The following is a 19,023-nucleotide window of genomic DNA, read 5'->3' on the forward strand; positions in this document are numbered from 1 at the left end:
GGAGTGTTATGGCTTGGGGTAGAAGCTGTTAAACCTTTTTGGACCTAGCCTTGGCGCCCCGATACCGATTGCCGTGCGGTAGCAGAGAGAACAGTCTATGACTAGGGTGGCTGGAGTCTTTGGCAAAAGTAGGAGCTTCATATGTCTCAGGCAAATCATAATTAAATACATAAATGCTCATTATTAATTAGGGATAAAAAAAACATATTACAGGATTTTGTTGTGTCGCTGTGCAGCATCCACCGAACTGTTTGGATTGGAACACACCCACATGTAAACAAACAGTGACGTACACTATTTTAGTCCCACCCACAATGCAACGGGGACGAACCTGGGGGATCCTCCGAGAAGACGGGACAAAATATCAGATTAGGGACAAATTAAGACAAAGCAGGTCGTTAAAACGATAATTTGTGAATGGTGTAATTGAATAGTGGTAGCTGTAGCTGCCTAATTTGAAAAAATAGTTTAGTAAATTCCAACTTTGTTGGTGGAGGTTAGCGGTGTGACAGAAGCCAACATCAGACTTTGCTTTGGCGACAGGGACAGCAGAGTTAGCTAGCTTCATAGCTAATGTCAGCTATCTTGACAACAAAACAATGTTCCGTTGATAACCATAGTTTGTTATTTAGCAAGCCAGAGTATAGACCAGATCAAAGCTATCATTAAAACAAAAATCTCTGTGATTTCTTCAACTATCAACAAGACCATTGACGTTGGCTAACTAACGCTAGTTTTCGTTGTCCAAGTGAGCCACAGCCGGTAGTGGCTATTGTTAAATTGACTGAGGCGAGTCGCTGAATCATTTACTGGGCCAAAATGAACATCGACGAGGCGGCAGCTCCGAAACCTGTCACCGACGATGATGGTATGACATGGTGGTACCGATGGCTCTGTAAAATCGTTGGGGTCCTGGGCGGAGTATGTAAGTAAAAACTAACTAAGCGTTTTCATAACTACTGTGATTGACAGTCCAATTTGAATGTCTAATACACACAGGGAGGTGGTTTCCTACAAAGTCCCACAATAAGAGCCGTGACACTAATATTTGTGTAAACTCTTTGGAATGGTAATCTGTGGATTTCACTGAGTACTGGGCTGATACCCCGTTTCATCGGTTCACACTCCATAGTTAAGGCTGTACAATTATTTTGTCTAACACATCCACAGTGGAATCACCCAACTAAGCAAAACCCACAGATCACAACTATGCAGAGTTTACTTATTAATTATTGTATTTATTTTTAAGTTATCTATCAATATTCCAACCTGTTTAGCATTATCTAGTCCAAATATGGCATTATTCCACTATTTTTTTGGGGATCCGTTTCAATGGAGGACTTTTGTCTGGGATTTGGATACCTGTGTGAAGGTAGCTTCAATATTGGAATTTGCTGGTCGCCTTCAAAATAAGAGTTCCCCATTGTAACTGAGCCAAACAGATCCAAATAGTGGAATAATGCCATATGTGGACTAGATAATGCTAAACAAGGTTGGAACGTTGTTACATAACTATTTATTTTCTTAAATCATCAATTAATTAAACTACATAGTTGTGATCTGTGGGTGTTGCTGAGTAGGGTGATACCCCATTTCATGGGTGCATACTCCATAGGTAAGGCTATATGTACAGTGCATATGTATGCCCCCAATGCAATTATGCGGTCTAGTGCATCCACAGTGGGATTATTTTACTGTTTATTGTCTAATTATTGTTTATATTATGTAACTACCGTAAATTCCGGACTATAAACTGCAACTTTTTTCCCAGCTTTGAACATCACGGCTTAAACAATGACGCGGCTAATATATGGATTTTTCCCGCTTTCAAAAAAAATTTCAAAAAAAAAACACATTCTGTGACGTGCTCAGTTTTTTGCCGGCATGAAGCTTTCATTAGACCAATGAAATTGCCGAACGGGTTAAGGTCAAACAACTTTTTTGTTTACTGTTTAGATTAAATCGAGCGCTCTCAAACTTCCCATCATTCTGATTACGGTAGTCATTTTGTCACCCTCATCATGGCAAAGACACGGAGAAATGCATATGATACAGCTTTCAAGTTGAAGGCGATTGATCTGGCTGTTGGAAAAGGAAATAGAGCTGCTGCACGGGAGCTTGGTCTTAATGAGTCGATGATAAGACGTTGGAAACAGCAGTGTGAGGAATTGACTCAGTGCAAAAAGACAACTAAAGCTTACTGCAAATGTTGTTTTTTTTACAAGCCGTGTTTCGTTAAAGCCTATTTATTTTTGTTACAAGCAGTGTTTCGTTAAAGCCTATTTATTTTTGTTACAAGCCGTGTTTCGTTAAAGCCTGTGTAAAGTTCATTTGTTTCAATGTACCGGTAGGCACCTGTGGCTTATAGACATGTGCGGCTTATTTATGTTCAAAATAATAAAAAATGTTTAATTCAGTGGGTGCGGCTTATATTCAGGTGCGCTTAACAGTCTGGAAATTACGGTACATTCCAACCTTATTTAGCATTATCTAGACGGAATTATTCTACTATTTATGTCTGTTAGGATCAATTTCAATGGGGAAGTTTTTGTTTTGAAGGTGAACTGCAAATTCCACTATTGTGGCTAATCCTTTTTGTCTCTACCTTATCACAGGTCAGTGGTTTCACCTGCTGACTTTAGGCAGATGGTATACACAGCCTGAATGTTGAATACAATTACATTTCAACTCACTCTACCGGTTGTCTGTGGTGTTGGTCCTTCAGATGGTTGAAATTTGAGACAAAATATCAACATTTATTGGTCTGTATTTATCTATTTAGATCCAATATTTTCCAGACAATTCTGCTAATTTAATATATGGCAGACAGACAAGTTCTCTACCTTCTTCCACTTGCCTCCTCAATTTTTGCGGCAATGTTGCAATCATTAAAAAATAAAATAAATGTACCCAACCTTTTAGTGCGACGGCACGGAAGTTTACATTTCTATCACCTGACACAGGCACAAAACCATGTAAATGCTAGCTGACTTCAATTAACATGCGATGCATGCATACTTTCTCATGACTGAAGGCACGTGCACATGACGGAAGTGCATGCAGTGACAGTGTGAGGCTATACACTCTTTAGGAAGCTCTGCTGATCTGCTGTCTTTAAAATATTAGTGTTTAGTCAAGGCCTTCAGTGTTCTTACTGAGCGCCTCTGTCTGCCCAGACAAAGCACTGCCACATCACTCTATCCCAGCATCTCGTTGTACAACAATAACCCATTAGTCACATGTTCACATTGTTCCTTACAGGAACCAAGAGGCTGGAAGTTGGCACTGTCTGTCTGCTCTCCTGGTTGTCACATATCTCCTTGGGTCATAGGCTTTCTGCTTGCCTGGCTGGCACAATAAGTCATAAGCTATGTCCAGTGATAGCTTCTATTTTATAATGTTAACTAGAGTAGAGTACTCAGTGCGAGACAGACAGAGGTGCTGTTTCTGCCTGCGTTGCAGTTCCCCAGCAGTAGGCCAATCGCATCGCATCCCTGTCCTCCCTTCCCACCTATCCCTTCCCTGCCTTGCTGTAGCTATGGTACCGGAGTAGTGGTCGCTGTATCACATTCACATGCTGGACCGCTGCATTTTAAATTGGCTCTGTATACTTCAGCATGCTGTTGAATCCGAGCTCAGGATAGGATATGTCCTACAGTGCCTTCAGAAAGTATTGACACCCCTTGACTTTTTACACATTTTGTTACAGCCTGAATTTAAAATTTATTAAATTGAGATTTTGTGTCACTGGCCTATACACAATAACCCATAATGTCAAAGTGGAATTAGTTTTACAAATTAATAAAAAATGAAAAGCTGAAATGTCTTGAGTCAATAAGAATGAACCCTTTGCTATGGTTAAGCCTGGATAAGTTCAGGAGTAAAATGTTGCTTAACAAGTCACATAATAAGTTGCATGGACTCACTCTGTGTGCAATAATAGTTTCTCTCATCTCTGTACCCCACACATACAATTATCTGTAAGGACCCTCCGTCGAGCAGTACAATTCAAACGCAGATTCAACCACTTAGACCAGGGAGGTTTTCCAATACCTCGCAACGAAGGGCACCTATTGGTAGATGGGTAAAAATAAAGAAATCAGACATTGAATATCCCTTTGAGCATGGAGAGGGTATTAATTATACTTTGGATGGTGTATAAACACACCCAGTCACTAAAAAGATACAGGCGTCCTTCCTAACTCAGTTGTCAGAGAGGAAATAAACCGCACAGGAATTTCACCATGAGGCCAATAGTGACTTTAAAGCAGTTACGTTTAATGGCTGTGATAGAATAAAACTGAAGATGGATCAACAACAGTGTAGTTACTTCACAATACTAACCTAATTGACAGAGTGAAAAAAAGCCTGTACAGAATAAAGATATTCTAAAACACGCATCTTGTTTGCAACAAGGCACTGAATTTATACAACAACTAAAAAAAATGGCAACTTTTTGTCCTGAATACAAAAAAGTGTTATGTTTGATGCAAATCTAATACACCACATTAGTGAGTACCACTCTCCATATTTTCAAGCATACTGCATAGTGGTGGGTGTTGTTATGGGTATGTGGCTAATCATTAAGGACTCTGGAGGTTTTCAAGCTAAACACAGGCAAGATCCTAGAGGAAAACCTGGTGGTCTGCTTTCCACCAGACACTGGGAGATTTAATTCATCTTTCAGCAGGACAATAACCTAAAACACAAGGCCAAATATACACTGGAGTTGCTTACCAAGAAGACAGTGAATGTTCCTGAGTTGGCAAGTTACAGTTTTGATTGAAATCTACTGCAGAAATATATGGCAAGACCTGAAAATGGTTGTCTAGCAATGATCAACAACCAATTTGACAGAGCTCGAAGAAAAACAATAATGAGCAATTATTTGCACAATCCAGGTGTGGAAAGCTCTTAGAGACTTACCCAGAAAGACTCACAGCTGTAATTGCTGCCAAAGGTGCTTCTACAAAGTATTAATTCAGGGGTGTGAATAATTATGTAAATGAAATATGTCTGTATTTAATTTTCAATGAATGTGCAAAAATGTCTAAAAACATGTTTTCACTTTGTCATTGTGGGGTATTATGTGTAGATGTGTAAGGAAAGTCATCTTATGTAATCCATTTTGAATTCAGGCTATAACACAACAAAATATGGACTAAGTCAAGTGATATGAATACTTTCTGAAGGCACTGTAAATGATTCCTCTGACTTTAGCTACTGCAGAGTAGACTGCATATGTGTGTCTCTGAGACTAGCAGTGCTTGTGTGTGGGCGTCTCTGTGGGTGTATGGCATGAGTGTGCTAGCTAGCCAAATGGTCTCATCTGGTACTGTGGGAGTTTGTTGCCAGTGGCAGCCATTTAATTTAATCACACTTGTATGGGATCTCCAATCTGTCATTACTAGCATGAGGTTAGCGTGATGTTTCTCTCTAGATAGAAATCCTGAGCTGTGTTTTCAAGCTTTAATGGTTTCAAACCAATACAACTCTAGCCCCACTAGTTAATAATTTAGCCAAAATCAAAGTTGGGTACAAAAGACAAGATGAGCGGTCTCAACTTTAAGACACTAGTGGGCTGTGTGAATTAATTTATTAATTCAAGTCTGTGTGTGTGTGTGTGTGTGTGTGTGTGTGTGTGTGTGTGTGTGTGTGTGTGTGTGTGTGTGTGTGTGTGTGTGTGTGTGTATGTACTACAATGGATGGCATGTGTGTAATTATCCCATCTTTTCATTGTCTGGGTCCCTTCCCATGCTCACAGTGTGGCCACAGGACTGGTAGCAGCACCCAGCAGAGCCGACCAGGCAATGTATATCAGGGGCCTAGCAGGATCTTAGCATGGGGCCTGTAAACTCAGATGAATACTCATCTGCCTCCTATTTGGCTCGTATTCTATGGCTCTTTGCCAGAGGAGAAGAGCTGATCCTCTGGTGCTCCTGCTATCAAAACCACTTATGTTTGTTTAAATGGAAATTCAGGCCCTTGTAGTTTCCAGTTAGGCTATATTTGATTTAAGTGTGGATGAATAACGTCCCCAGTCAGGGTAATAGCACTGTTTGTCATATTTCTAAATTGGAACAAAGCCTCCTTTATTCTGGTAAGTTGGTATTCATGGTAACCCTATATGCCTGAAGCGTCCACATGCATATTTATACCTGTTTGTACTTGATCTGGTTGCATTATCAGAACTGTAACATTGCATGTAATATAATATTTTCTCTCCCACTGAAGCATGTGCCATCTCAGGAGTGTGGATGTGTGTCACTGTCAACCCTTTAAACATCGCTGCTGGAGTATGGATGGTGTAAGTTTGTCTTGCACAATATGATCCTTAGCCAAGGCTTTAGTTTTGCATACACGCCTACATATATTAGTGTGTGTGTGTGTGTGTGTGTGTGTGTGTTTGTGTGTGTGTGTAAAGATCCATCACTGTGCTAATGTCCTCCTTCTTTTTCAAGGTTGAATGCCTTTGTGCTGTTCCTGTGTGAAGTCCCATTCTGCTGCCAGTTCATTGAGTTTGCAAACGCAGTGGCAGCTAGAGCTGACAAATTCAAGCCATGGCAGAAAGCCTTCTTCTACTGCGGGTAAGAACTGGACTGAGACCTGCTGTCTTCACATGACTCAGTTTTCTATTGTCTAGGCCTGCATTTTAAATGACCTTTTAACCAGTTGAAAAACACACTTCAAGTTTTCTGTAATCAACCACTCAATCAATCCCTGTTTCTTGTATTTCCAGGATGGCACTGTTTCCCATATTCCTGAGCTTCTCCATCACCACGTTGTTTGGGAATGCCATTGCCTTCGCTACAGGAGTCCTATATGGTCTCGCCTCCCTGGGCAAAAAGTGAGGCTTTTCTATTCATACTTTTGTGATAAGATTTCAATTTGAATATATGTGTGTAGGCCTACATAGTGTACTTGAGATTGAATTTGTTTCTTTCTCGCCCCTCTTTCTCACACTTTCTCCCCTTTCAGTTCAAATGAACATGCATTTTTAATCAACATTTAGATGTTTGTGTTATTAATCAGTAATAATATGCATTACATTTAAAATAATATAACATCTTGTAACAGGAGATAACAGCTTCATTCCATACTCTCATTATAACTTTGAGTGGCAAAAAGTAACCCTGTAAATTCTCTCATTCAACATTATATCTAACATTTCCCCTTTCCTCTGTGGTGTCATGCTTTCGTCCGTTTCTCTCTCTTCCACCACTCTGTTTCTTTCAGGGGCGATGCGGTGAGTTATGCCAGGCTGAATCACCAGAAACTGGGGGATGAGGAGAAGCTGACCGGGATGACTGACGGGTCAATATAGTGACATGGCTCATCCCTCCGGTCTCACAGAGGAGGAACACTATCCTTAACCAAGGGACAAATATGTCAACCCCTCTAGCCTCCCCCACCATCGCATCTCTTCTCTTTAACCCCACCTCTCCCTCTCTGTTACTGGGTTTATTTATGTATCTAAACTGCTGCATCTTTAATGTCTTATTTGATGAAATGTGTCCGTATAGATAACTATAGATTTTATGTAATTTGGTCCTTTTATAGTGTGAATTTAGTTTTCCATGACATTTTAGTTAATGTAAAGGTTTAGCTGTTTTAATAAGTTTTGGGGGTTATTTATTAATTTTTTGTAATGTGTTGTTGTCCTGGTTACTGGGGTATCCATTTTTGGCAAGTAGGAAAAGGAATGTACCATTTTAGCCAATCCGCCTTTCAGGAAACCTGGGCGATAGTGAATGTGGAATTGTAGTTTTTGGAATATCCCAAGTCATCTTACTCTGCTTGTGCCACTGGCAATTGGACATTCGGCCATTGGGACAGTAATCCCAAATGTATATCCATCCAGTGTACCCAAAGATGGGAGTCCTCTTTTATATGGGTTACTTGAGATATGAACAAGTTTCCAACTGAACAGTTTGAACAAACATTGACAACATTGCATGTTTACAGAGGACATAGAACTATGATGTCACAGTGAATCCTAACAACAGTTTTCAGTGCACAGATAAGATGAACTATCTGATCAGCTTTTGGGGCATTCTACAAATTTGCTTGTAATCAAACAGTCACAGGTCGCTACAGGTTGTGTATATCATGAGAAGAAAAACTGATTAAGGGCTCAATTCAATACATCTCTCGGAAGTTCAGCACTGTAGTGCAATTGAAATTCAAAGGTAATGTTCCCGCTTTCGTGGAGACTACATTCACGGTAAACGATACACATGTCGGTCAATCGGAAATTACTTTAACATTTAAATCACGCTATAGCGCTGAACTTCTGCAATACGAATTGAATTGGGCCCTAAAGAAAGGCTACGGTGCTTTAGAACCCATCTATTGTTGGCGTTCTCTTCTGGAACCTGAATTGATCTAGAACCCGGTTGATCTATGCCGCTTCAGAATGTTTGTTTTCGACTACAAATCCTAGTGTGATCTAGCCTTCTGACCCATGGAAGCAGCATGTTTAAGGACTGTGATGAGATAATGTCTTGATTCAGGGACTAATAGTGTGTAACACAGCACACAAAGCAAATATTAGCCTTTTTCCTTAGTCAGATAGGAGATACAATCTTCTGTCCAACTACTGATCACAGGTTCAAATGTGTTGTTCAGCAACATGCTACTGTTGTTTTTTTGTTGTTGAATCTTTTGGTGAACAATAATGCATTGAGTTAGCTTGTTTGGCCACACCTCTTACAGTAGTGTATCTCGCACATTATCTCTGGATTGGAAATAATTTCAATCAGTAAAATGGTCACCCATGATCGGTTCTCAGTTAGGCATATTTTTATTTTCTATATACATCATACAGGGTAACTAGCAAGAACACTATTGCAGGTCACTTTAACCAATGCATAGGTACTATCCACATACACGTACAAATGAACCAGCTTTTGTTAAAATGAATCAAACACTACAGGCATACAAGCGATATTCTATCACTTAGGAATATATTAAACACTATTTAAGCTCATAGTTCAAAATAATATGCAACATAGGTGTGTTAGCAGCTATCTAATGTAGCTTCACAGTTAACTATTTTTCCCTGACAGAAAGCAACTGGGGGGAAAACTAGGAATTTCATGAATGTTTCATGCATTGACCCAGAGGTCTATATTGCCCATGGATCATTCTCATAAAATTGTCCAACAAAACATTCTGAAGTCTTGATTCACTGATATTAGGATCTGTATGAGCTAACCACAGCAGGTAGCCTAGTGGTTAGAGTGTTGGGCCAGTAACCGAAAGGTTGCTAGCTCAAATCCCCGACCTGACAAGGTAAAAATGTCTTTCTGCCCCTGAACAAAGGCAGTTAACCTACTGTTCCTAGACCGTCGTTGAAAATAAGAAGTTGTTCTTTACTGACTTGCCTAGTTAAATAAAGGTTCAAAATAAATATTTCAATTGTTTTTATCAGATATTATGCATTTTACCAACATTTTCATTACTGTAAAAGACAAAAAAAAGTTATAAACAAATCTATATATTTTTTTTTACATTGCTCCCCTCCCTAATGAAAAGGCCTGAGTTAAACATAACACTGAAAATAAATATTTCAAATTAAATAAAATGTGACTTTTTCCCAATTTGAGCACTTCAGCCATTTCGGTAATGAGAAGGCCAAATGGGGTAAAGGGAGGGTTTTAGAATAAGAAACTCATTCTGAGGGCATGTAAGCGAATAAATTAACTTGTGCTTATCTACTCTAGATGATGCATAATGGGCAAATAAAACTTTAAAACCTGATTGGAGTTTTTACAGGAACTAGAGAAAGTGTTATGATACATGTCCACAGACACTGCAATAAATATAGTTTAATGTAAACTTCAAGTGTTTTATTCAAATAAGTTAAGCTTCCCCCCCCCAAAAAAAATATAAAATGACCTGAGAATTTGGGGTGAAAAATTCAGGCAAATGTAAAATGGGTTTAAAATAAGACACCTTCCCAAGAAGTAGACATCTTGGTCCTCAGAATGATAGTCGATTTTGGCTGGTTATTCATGGTTTTGTAACTCAATTTGCTACATTTTAAAACTAGTTTCATGAGATTCACCCCCATATACAAGAGGGACACTAATCCTTACCTTATGATCTCTGGGCACATACAAGTCCTTAATGGTTACACTATAGCGTTATGGAACAATGATCTAAAATCATTTTTAATTAACTAGGCAAGTCAGTTAAGAACAAATTCTTATTTACAATGACGGCTGGATGAGATACAGCCTGGATTTGAACCAGATGCAGTGTCTTAGACCTCTGCACCACTCTGGAACCTCAAACACTAACAGCTTGCCCCATGCAGTAGAAATGATAGTTTTGCAGCCCTGACCTCTAGTTTGCTGTATGGGGTTACTGTGTATTCTTCTGTTTAGTTATGTTGAATCTAAGTGAATTTGGTTTGTCTTTGTTGCTTTTTTATGATGTCATGTACTGTAAGGTCAAAATGAGCACACTAACTTCGTTGCTAGTTATACGGGGGTGCGTTTGTAAATTCACTCTGGAGTGCCAGAGAGCGCTTAGGGCGTTCGTAAATTCAGAGCGTTTCACTCTGGCCGAGTAGGGTTGATCCGAGCGTTCTGGCCTCAACGGCAGTCAAGCACCCAAGCTATCCGGCTAAAATTAGCTAGCTTGATAGCTACTTCCATACAAAAATTAGAGAACAACTCACTCTGACCATTGTACTCACCCTAGCAGAGCTGGTTCGGCTTTTTTCATGTTATCCAGAGCGTTGGTGACTAACTTCGCTGCTGGCAACACTAATTCGCAGACATTTACTGACACCGGTCATATTCAACACGTGTCGAGTGTTTGTAAATTCGTCAGTTATTCCGAATTTATGAACGGGCCCATGGTATTCTCTCTCCATATGAAAACATTTTTCCTCCCAGTTATTACGCGCAAACAAATAAATTACATACTTGTGATTTAAATATTTAACTTTTAATTCATGAAACAAAATTCAAAAAATGCAAATTCAAAAGGCAACACATAATCCAAACACTTGGAATTGAAACTGCAGATATTCAACATCAAGACATGGATGTTAGAAGATCAGAAAAATACCACATTTTAAAACATTCGAACCAGAAGAAAACTGATGATGTAGCAGACAATGAATGAAAGATCAATGCATAGTTAAAGCGGCACTAGGCTGTTTTTGATGACCAACTTTCTGAATGATTAGGGTTGAGTGGGATTTGAATAAAGTCTATATTAATTTGATCAAACCACTTTGTGTAATCCTTATGGGTCACCAAAAGAGATTCCTCAATTCACTTTTCACTAAGATCTCAAAGTGCGAGTCCACTTCCAAAAGACACTTGTTAATTCAATCAAGCCTCCTGTCCTGTGCCATCTAGTCAAGGGCGAGTCCTCAGTCCCATTACAGACTGATGCAGTTCAGTCAATCAGGTTCATTTGTGTTTGGGTGATTTGGGCTTCCTTGGTTCCTTGATCTTCTTGGTCAACTCTGGGTTGTTATGACTAGCCTTGATCTCTGCCTCCCAATGTTTCTTCGCCACCGTGTACAACCTCATGGTCGCCTGGGCGTCTTGGACCTGCAACACATTCTCAGACATTGGCTATGGTTCACAGTTGTACCACTGTATATGTGAGCTACAAAATAAAAAAAGATTGAGAAAACGGTGACTTACGGATGAATGTTCTCCCTGTTGTACTTTGACACCGAGTATTTCTCTACACAGGAGTTTCAGAGAGGGCCGACCACTCTGAAAATAAAATAAACATCTTCCTCTTATAGTGTTATTACAACCCCTTCAGTCACCCACATTAATAGAAAATATCTGCTCACAAACCCGTCTTTACCTTCACAATTGTCTTGAAAGGTTTATACTTCTGGGTGTCTCTGATTCTCTTTTTTGGGTGATCCAAGAACAAAATCTGAAAGATTTTAGCATGGAAAGTATATGTAAATGTTGACAATGGTCAGGTTTTAGTTTGTATATCATTCTATGTAAGTTACATCATAGTGGTGTACCTTGAGGTCATTGTGAATGGCGTGTCCCACAAGCGTTCTCCCCTGGAGGATCTCAGCCACCTCTTTCTGTACGGTCTTCACATTCTCACCTGCAGAATGTAACAGACAACACAAAAGTCGCATTTGAAAACAACCCGCAGACAACTTCATCCTAAAATCAGACAATTATTTTGGGCTTTAGTGAGTTTGTTTCCGTTTCCAATGCTACCATAAGAATATAGTGGTAAAATAATCACTAAGAGGTCAGCTCATCCTGCTCACCGTTTTTGATGTCATCTGGCCGGATGCCACTGACAGCTGTCCTGTAGTCCGTCACCTTCTCTGTGGGTTTGACGTATTTGTCGTAGATGCACTTTCCGAACTGGTTGACAAGGGAGACCCGGGCTACGATGCTATCCTCGCCATCTGGCCCCACACCCACCATTTCACAGTCCATAGCCACCGCCTTGGTCAGGCTGACAGGTACCATGATAAACAGGAAAAAAAGCCTTGGTCACACCTGGTACTTGACTTGGAGCTTGACCACCCCCTCCATTCCCTAGGTTTTTTAGCCCATAGATGTAGTAATGTTCGAGACACTCAAATATCACATGAAAACAGTGTAGAATTGCAAGAAAGAGCTTTAAAACGGCAAATTTGTCTCTGCAACTCATGACAACATGTGTAGAATTGCAGGAAATAAGCTTTAAACCTGCAAAACTCTCCTCCAACAAGAGGGGTGTTAACAGTTTGTATTATTAACAGTGCTTGTGCCCATAGAAATAAGGGGACGCAGGATGTTCCAATGCTGGAAGGGGGGCCTGAGTGAAAAAGCTTGGGAACCCCTGCACTAGATAGTAGTAGGATGTCACATGACATCTCTTGGCCACTTGAAACCAGTTGTGTCTGGTTTGGGTAGTGAGTCACTGCCCAAATGGCTGAATGGATTTTCAAATCTGACATTTTAAAATGAATGTAGCATACAGGGCTTTCAAGTTAGAGTTTATTTTGATTTTTTAAATAAGGACACCGATAAGTTTGAAGTTTCTTCACCTCTATTCCCAGCTAGCTAAACAACGCATACTAGGTAATGTGGGAGAAGGAAATGCATTTCTTTACAATGACCATCAGGTGTACCCTTTCCATGCATACTAAAAGGTGACTTGACCTACATTGCATAATCTATGAATATGTCCACAGGGCATCATTTATGGGGGGTGGGGGTTCTTATGACATTGCCAGCAGTAAGATTCTAGTACGATTTCCAAAAAGACAAGGCCTCACTGGGCCCTGTTCAGTGCCCAAAACAACCACTTAAGAGTTTAACAGGTTAACTCAGTGGTTCTCAACTGGTTTTGCCTCGGGACCCAAATTGAACCAGTTTGTTTCAATCATGAAAAATAATTGCCAAAATACAATCTTGAGAACTATTTTTAATGCTGTAGTGATATACTCAATCAAGGAGCTGTATGCGCTCCAACCAGACAAAGTGATGCGGTGTCTCCTGACCCCTCCTGTCTCAGCATCCAGTATTTATGCTGTAGTAGTTTGTGTGTCGGGGGGCTAGGGTCAGTCTGTTATATCTGGAGTATTTCTCCTGTCTTATCCATTGTCCTGTGTGAATTTAAGTATGCTCTCTCTAATTCTTTCTCGGAGGACCTGAGCCCTAGGACCATGCCTCAGGACTACCTGGCATGACTCCTTGCTGTCCCCAGTCCACCTGGCCGTGCTGCTGCTCCAGGTTCAAGGGTTCCTGCGGCTATGGAACCCTGACCTGTTCACCGGACGTGCTACCTGTCCCAGACCTTGCTGTTTTCAACTCTCTATAGACAGCAGGTGCGGTAGAGATACTCTGAATGATCAGCTATGAAAAGCCAACTGACATTTACTCCTGAGGTGCTGACCTGTTGCACCCTCTACAACCACTATGATTATTATTATTATTTGACCCTGCTGGTCATCTATGAACATTTGAACATCTTGGCCATGTGCTGTTATAATCTCCACCCAGCACAGCCAGAAGAGGACTGGCCACCCCTCAGAGCCTGGTTCCTCTCTAGGTTTCTTCCTAGGTTCTGGCCTTTCTAGGGAGTTTTTCCTAGCCACCGTGCTTCTACACCTGCATTGCTTGCTGTTTGGGGTTTTAGGCTGGGTTTCTGTACAGCACTTTGAGATATCAGCTGATGTAAGAAGGGCTTTATAAATACATTTGATTTGGTGTGAGAGTGCGGAACAGACAGAGAAAATGCAAGCCTTCATCACCATGGGGGGGGACGTGTGCCCACTGCCCAACAAGGTAGATGAGCTGTACGCAAACATTCAATGCCTACAGACTTTTACGATGTGAGCTTTCCTTCTTTCATCGAAACTTGGCTTAGGGAGGATACACTTGTTGAATCAGTGACTTTGGATGGGTTCTCTGTCATGCGCTTGGATAGAGACTGCCACAGTACGGGTAATTACTCAGACTGTGGACCAGGTGAGGAAACAGTTCAAATGGACAAATGCCAGGAAGGCTGTAGGACCGGATAGAATCAGACCCGGGTGCTCAATGACTGTACTGCGCAGGATCATGCACTTTATCTTCATACAGTCACTGTCTACCTCTACTGTACCTACACCATGGAAATCCCCCTGCATTGTGCCTGTTCCCAAAAACACCAAGGGCAGGGCCTAAACAACTTCAAGCCTGTTGGACTCACTTCCCAGCTGATGAAGGTATTTGAGAGAGTGGTCCTGGCACAACTAAAGCAGCAGGTGCTCCGGGTTTCTTGACCCCCCCCCCCCCCCCCACCCACAGTTTGCCTACCAGGCCAAGATAGGTGTGGAATATGCACTGCTGTTCATGTAGCACAAAGCTGCTAATAGCTCTATATTGAAAATACTACGATACTGTGAAGAATAATTATTCAGAGATTAAAATTAAGTAAAAATGTAAGTTCATTAGAATTTTTACACACTTTCTACCTGGTTTAAGTTCAGACTGGAGTATTTTTTCATTTTTTTTTTTTAAAACTCAACACTTGCAACACATTCAAAAACCACCAGTTGAGAATCGCTGCCTAACTCACCCCTCAAATGCCCTGTCCTTGACCAGTGCTTTCTCTGTGGTCTGGGCGTCTGTCTTCTGAGTGCCTTGGATCTTCCTCATGATATCGGCTGCCTCTGTTCCCACTGTGGCCTCAATGTCGTCAGGGTCCACATCATCAAACCACATGTCCGATCTAGTGGAGGACAGATATGCATTAACCATCACATACATTAACCAACACTGAGGTGCCTGTGGAAATAATATCTGATAATCTGACCGTAGGTTTGGATGCAAGTTTGACAATTGACTACAGAAGTCACTAAACAGACAAACCACACATGCTTTTTACAACAGTGAGAGGTTCTTGAAGTCAACATCTCAATAGTCACACTTACTTGCCGGTATTCATTTTGGGTGCCTGTACTGTTTATATTTAGGTGCAGAAACTCTGCAATACCTTTGAGCTGATAATCTATAAAACATGTGCAGAAACTCAAGCAGTAGAACATTGGAGGTGCTGGTACTTAGTTCTGGTAAGCTCCTACCCAAGTCAAGGCAATATTGGTCACACTGGACAGACTTACTCAGTGGGTTTCTTGTCCTCCACTTCTACTTTCTTCTTCTTTAACTGTGCATTGCTGTCTGTCTGGACACTGCTCTGTTTCCTCTTCTTAGCTTTGGGCTGTTCTGTCCCTGATGGTCCTGGATCTATTCCATTCACCTGAGATTTACTAGGAACAGTACTGTCCTTCCATGCTTTCCCACTGTTCACCTGCTTGGGCTTAGTTGCATCATTCACTGTCTTTGATAAGTTCTTAGCAGGCTTCTTATGCGCCACCGCCACCTCCGTCGAAATGTCTTTAGTGGGTTTCTTAGGGAATTCCTTCTTTGAGTTCTGCTGAAATGGTTGCTTTTTCACCAGAGGGGGGTTGGATTTGAACACCTGCAAATAGAGAGAGCTCTAATAACACCACATTTTTGACAGGGATGACAGTGGTACTAATGCATTCAAGTCTCATCTAAAATCTGTATCACAACATGCCATTTCTGACTTAAGTCATAACCAAGTCCTTACCTCTAATAACGTTTTCCAGTTGGTTGAAAACTGTTGGGCATCTTTCGGGGGAAGCAACGCCTTGGTTTTACCTTGATCTTTTGAAATGGGCTCCTTCTTCTTAGTGTGTTGAAAAAACGTTTTCTTTAGAGGTTTCTTTTTCGTTTGGCTCTGACTGGATTTTGGCATTTTAAAAGCAGCAGAGTTTGTTTTCTCTGGTTTGACTTTACACATCATGTCTCGATGGCTGTGAACTTTGCTTTTGAAAATCTTGCTGTCAACTCCGTTCTGATTTCTTGGGTGGGAAGCAGTGTGAGAGTAATGACAGCCAGGACTTCAACTTTATACTCTTAATATCTCATAAAATAAAACTTAACCTTGCTAAATGACTAGCCTTTGACAGCCCAATATACTTCAAACGTTCTGTAGCTCAGTAAGTTAGCTACTTGCTATAAATTCGCTAACGTTAGCTGCATTTGCTAAGTAACAATAACATAACAACTAATTGGTACTCATGGTTTAAACTGGAATATTTCACCTCTATAAAGAGCTAAATGAATACTTACAACGCCGCAACAATCGTTATGCTGTACACAATTAGAGATCCAACGTTACACATTTTTCTACACGCCATGCTGAAATGTGTACTTTGGAAATTTGTCACAAGTGTGAATGTCCGAAAGGAAACAATTCCACGGTTGCGCTTTGTTCCTAGATAAAGGATTTCATTCCGCTCATTCTGAATTATGTTGCTTAATATAAACTGCTCTACCAATAAAAAATGTAATCAATGATGTTGGCTAAAAATCTATACATAATATCCATTAAGGTGAAAGCACACAAAAGAGAACCATAGGAAACAACCAGTGACAAGAGGGGACTGCGTTGAAAGGTTTTGCACTAAAATACTTTAACACACGGTGGCAGTGTTGTTTAATTGATTAATCACTTTCGTCCTGGTTTCAGAACAATACGCCCAAATCACAACATATTTTACATTTACATTTTAGTCATTTAGCAGACGCTCTTATCCAGAGCGACTTACAGTAGTGAATGCATACATTTCATACATTTTTTTTCTCCGTACTGGTCCCCCGTGGGAATCAAACCCACAATCCTGGCGTTGCAAACACCGTGCTCTACCAACTGAGCCACAATAAATGTAGGCCTACATTCAAAGTTGCAAACATTATTTTTATACATCAGAAACTTGATCACCTTGATAATGGCCATTATATTGTAATATATGGCACATTTATAAGATTCATTTGTTATTACTGATTTGTTACTCCACCTCAAGAATTCCATTTGTCAAATCCCTCGGGGCACGCATACTCTCGTTCAGGAAAATTAGAAATAAGTGCACTCAGGCTATCCGGAAGGCCAAAGTTAGTTTCTTTAAGGAGGCGTTCTCTCGCTGGAAAATGGTTAAAGACCTGGAGAATAAACCCTCCTCCACACAGCTGCCCATGTCCCTTAATGTTGATGATGTGGTTGTTATTGACAAGGAGCACATGGCTGAGCACTTTAATCAACACTTCATTAAGTCAGGATTCCTATTTGACTCTGCCATGACTCCTTGCCCATCCAACATTTCCTCATCTCCCACCCCTTCTAATGCGACTATCCCCGATGCTCCTCCCCCTTTCCCCCCTGCCCCGCTACAAAGTTTCTCCTTGCAGGCGGTCACTGAGTCCGAGGTGCTAAAGGAGCTCCTTAAACTTGACCCCCAAAGACATCTGGGTCAAATGGTTTAGACCCTTACTTCTTTAAGGTTGCTGCCCCTATCAACGCTTGACCTCATCTTTACTAGATGCTGTTCTTCTACCAATCTCACTGCAACTCCCCTCCAAGTCTCCGACCACTACCTTGTATCCTTTTCCCTCTCGCTCTCCTCCAACACTACTCACTCTGCCCCTACTCAGATGGTATTGCGCCGTCGCAACCTTCGCTCTCTCTCTCCTGCTACTCTCTCCTCTTCCATCCTATCATCTCTTCCCTCTGCTCAATTCTTCTCCAACCAATCTCCTGATTCTGCCTCCTCAACCCTCCTCTCCTCCCTGTCTGCATCCTTTGACTCTCTATGTCCCCTATCCTCCCGGCCGGCTCGGTCCTCCCCTCCTGCTCCGTGGCTTGACGACTCATTGCGAGCTCACAGAAACTAGCCTCCCTGCGGACCTGGCATCTTTTCACTCCCCCCTCTCCACATTTTCTTCCCCTGTTTCTGCTGCTAAAGCCACTTTCTACCACTCTAAATTCCAAGCAAATGCCTCTAACCCTAGGAAGCTCTTTGCCACCTTCTCCTCCCTCCTGAATCCCCCCCCCTCTCTGCGGACAACTTTGTCAACCATTTTGAAAAGAAGGTTGACGACATCCGATCCTCGTTTGTTAAGTCAAATGACACCGCTGGTCCTGCTCACATTGCCCTACCCTATGCTTTGACCTCTTTCTCCACTCTCTCTCCAGATGAAATCTTGCGACTTGTGACGGCTGGCCGCCCAACAACCTGCCCGCTTGACCCTATCCCCTCCTCTCTTCTCCAGACCATTTCCGGAGACCTTCTCCCTTACCTCACCTCGCTCATCAACTCATCCTTGACCGCTGGCTACGTCCCTTCCGTCTTCAAGAGAGCGAGAGTTGCACCCCTTCTCAAAAAACCTACACTCGATCCCTCCGATGTCAACAACTACAGACCAGTATCCCTTCTTTCTTTCCTCTCCAAAACTCTTGAGCGTGCCGTCCATGGCCAGCTCTCTTGCTATCTTTCTCAGAATTACCTTCTTGATCCAAATCAGTCAGGTTTCAAGACTGGTCATTCAACTGAGACTGCTCTTCTCTGTGTCACGGAGGCTCTCCACACTGCTAAAGCTAACTCTCTCTCCTCTGCTCTCATTCTTCTAGACCTATCTGCTGCCTTTGATACTGTGAACCATCAGATCCTCC

General features: G+C 41.4%; 2 protein-coding genes across 2 annotated transcripts; one reads left to right on the top strand and one right to left on the bottom strand.

Annotated features, from left to right (window-relative positions):
- The first annotated feature begins 315 nt into the window (after positions 1–315).
- LOC115159805 (calcium channel flower homolog) lies at positions 316–10,977 on the top strand. The gene is made up of 5 exons (XM_029709863.1): positions 316–925; positions 6,235–6,307; positions 6,462–6,587; positions 6,740–6,847; positions 7,237–10,977. The coding sequence occupies exons 1-5, from the start codon at positions 820–822 to the stop codon at positions 7,322–7,324; spliced, it is 501 nt and encodes a 166-aa protein (XP_029565723.1). The 5' UTR covers positions 316–819; the 3' UTR covers positions 7,325–10,977.
- On the bottom strand, positions 10,941–16,773 carry LOC115159804 (RNA exonuclease 4). The gene is made up of 9 exons (XM_029709862.1): positions 16,647–16,773; positions 16,102–16,375; positions 15,611–15,969; positions 15,067–15,219; positions 12,278–12,471; positions 12,017–12,105; positions 11,845–11,919; positions 11,673–11,747; positions 10,941–11,576 (listed from the first exon to the last, which is right to left on the bottom strand). Exons 1-9 carry the CDS (start codon positions 16,712–16,714, stop codon positions 11,433–11,435), a joined length of 1,431 nt encoding a protein of 476 aa, XP_029565722.1. The 5' UTR covers positions 16,715–16,773; the 3' UTR covers positions 10,941–11,432.
- Between the last annotated feature and the right edge of the window lie 2,250 nt (positions 16,774–19,023).

Source organism: Salmo trutta, chromosome 23, assembly GCF_901001165.1.
Source record: "Salmo trutta chromosome 23, fSalTru1.1, whole genome shotgun sequence".
Lineage (NCBI taxonomy): Eukaryota > Metazoa > Chordata > Actinopteri > Salmoniformes > Salmonidae > Salmo > Salmo trutta.

Bases quoted from the DNA above. Each gene is read 5' to 3' on its own strand.
- LOC115159805 (XM_029709863.1), top strand. From the start codon at position 820: ATGAACATCGACGAGGCGGCAGCTCCGAAACCTGTCACCGACGATGAT. The intron at 6,308-6,461 runs GTAAGTTTGTCT...TTCTTTTTCAAG, and splicing joins GCTGCTGGAGTATGGATGGT to GTTGAATGCCTTTGTGCTGT. The intron at 6,848-7,236 runs GTGAGGCTTTTC...TGTTTCTTTCAG, and splicing joins CTCGCCTCCCTGGGCAAAAA to GGGCGATGCGGTGAGTTATG.
- LOC115159804 (XM_029709862.1), bottom strand. From the start codon at position 16,714: ATGGCGTGTAGAAAAATGTGTAACGTTGGATCTCTAATTGTGTACAGC. The intron at 16,376-16,646 runs GTAAGTATTCAT...TTCCCACCCAAG, and splicing joins ATAACGATTGTTGCGGCGTT to AAATCAGAACGGAGTTGACA. The intron at 15,970-16,101 runs GTAAGGACTTGG...CTCTATTTGCAG, and splicing joins ACTGGAAAACGTTATTAGAG to GTGTTCAAATCCAACCCCCC.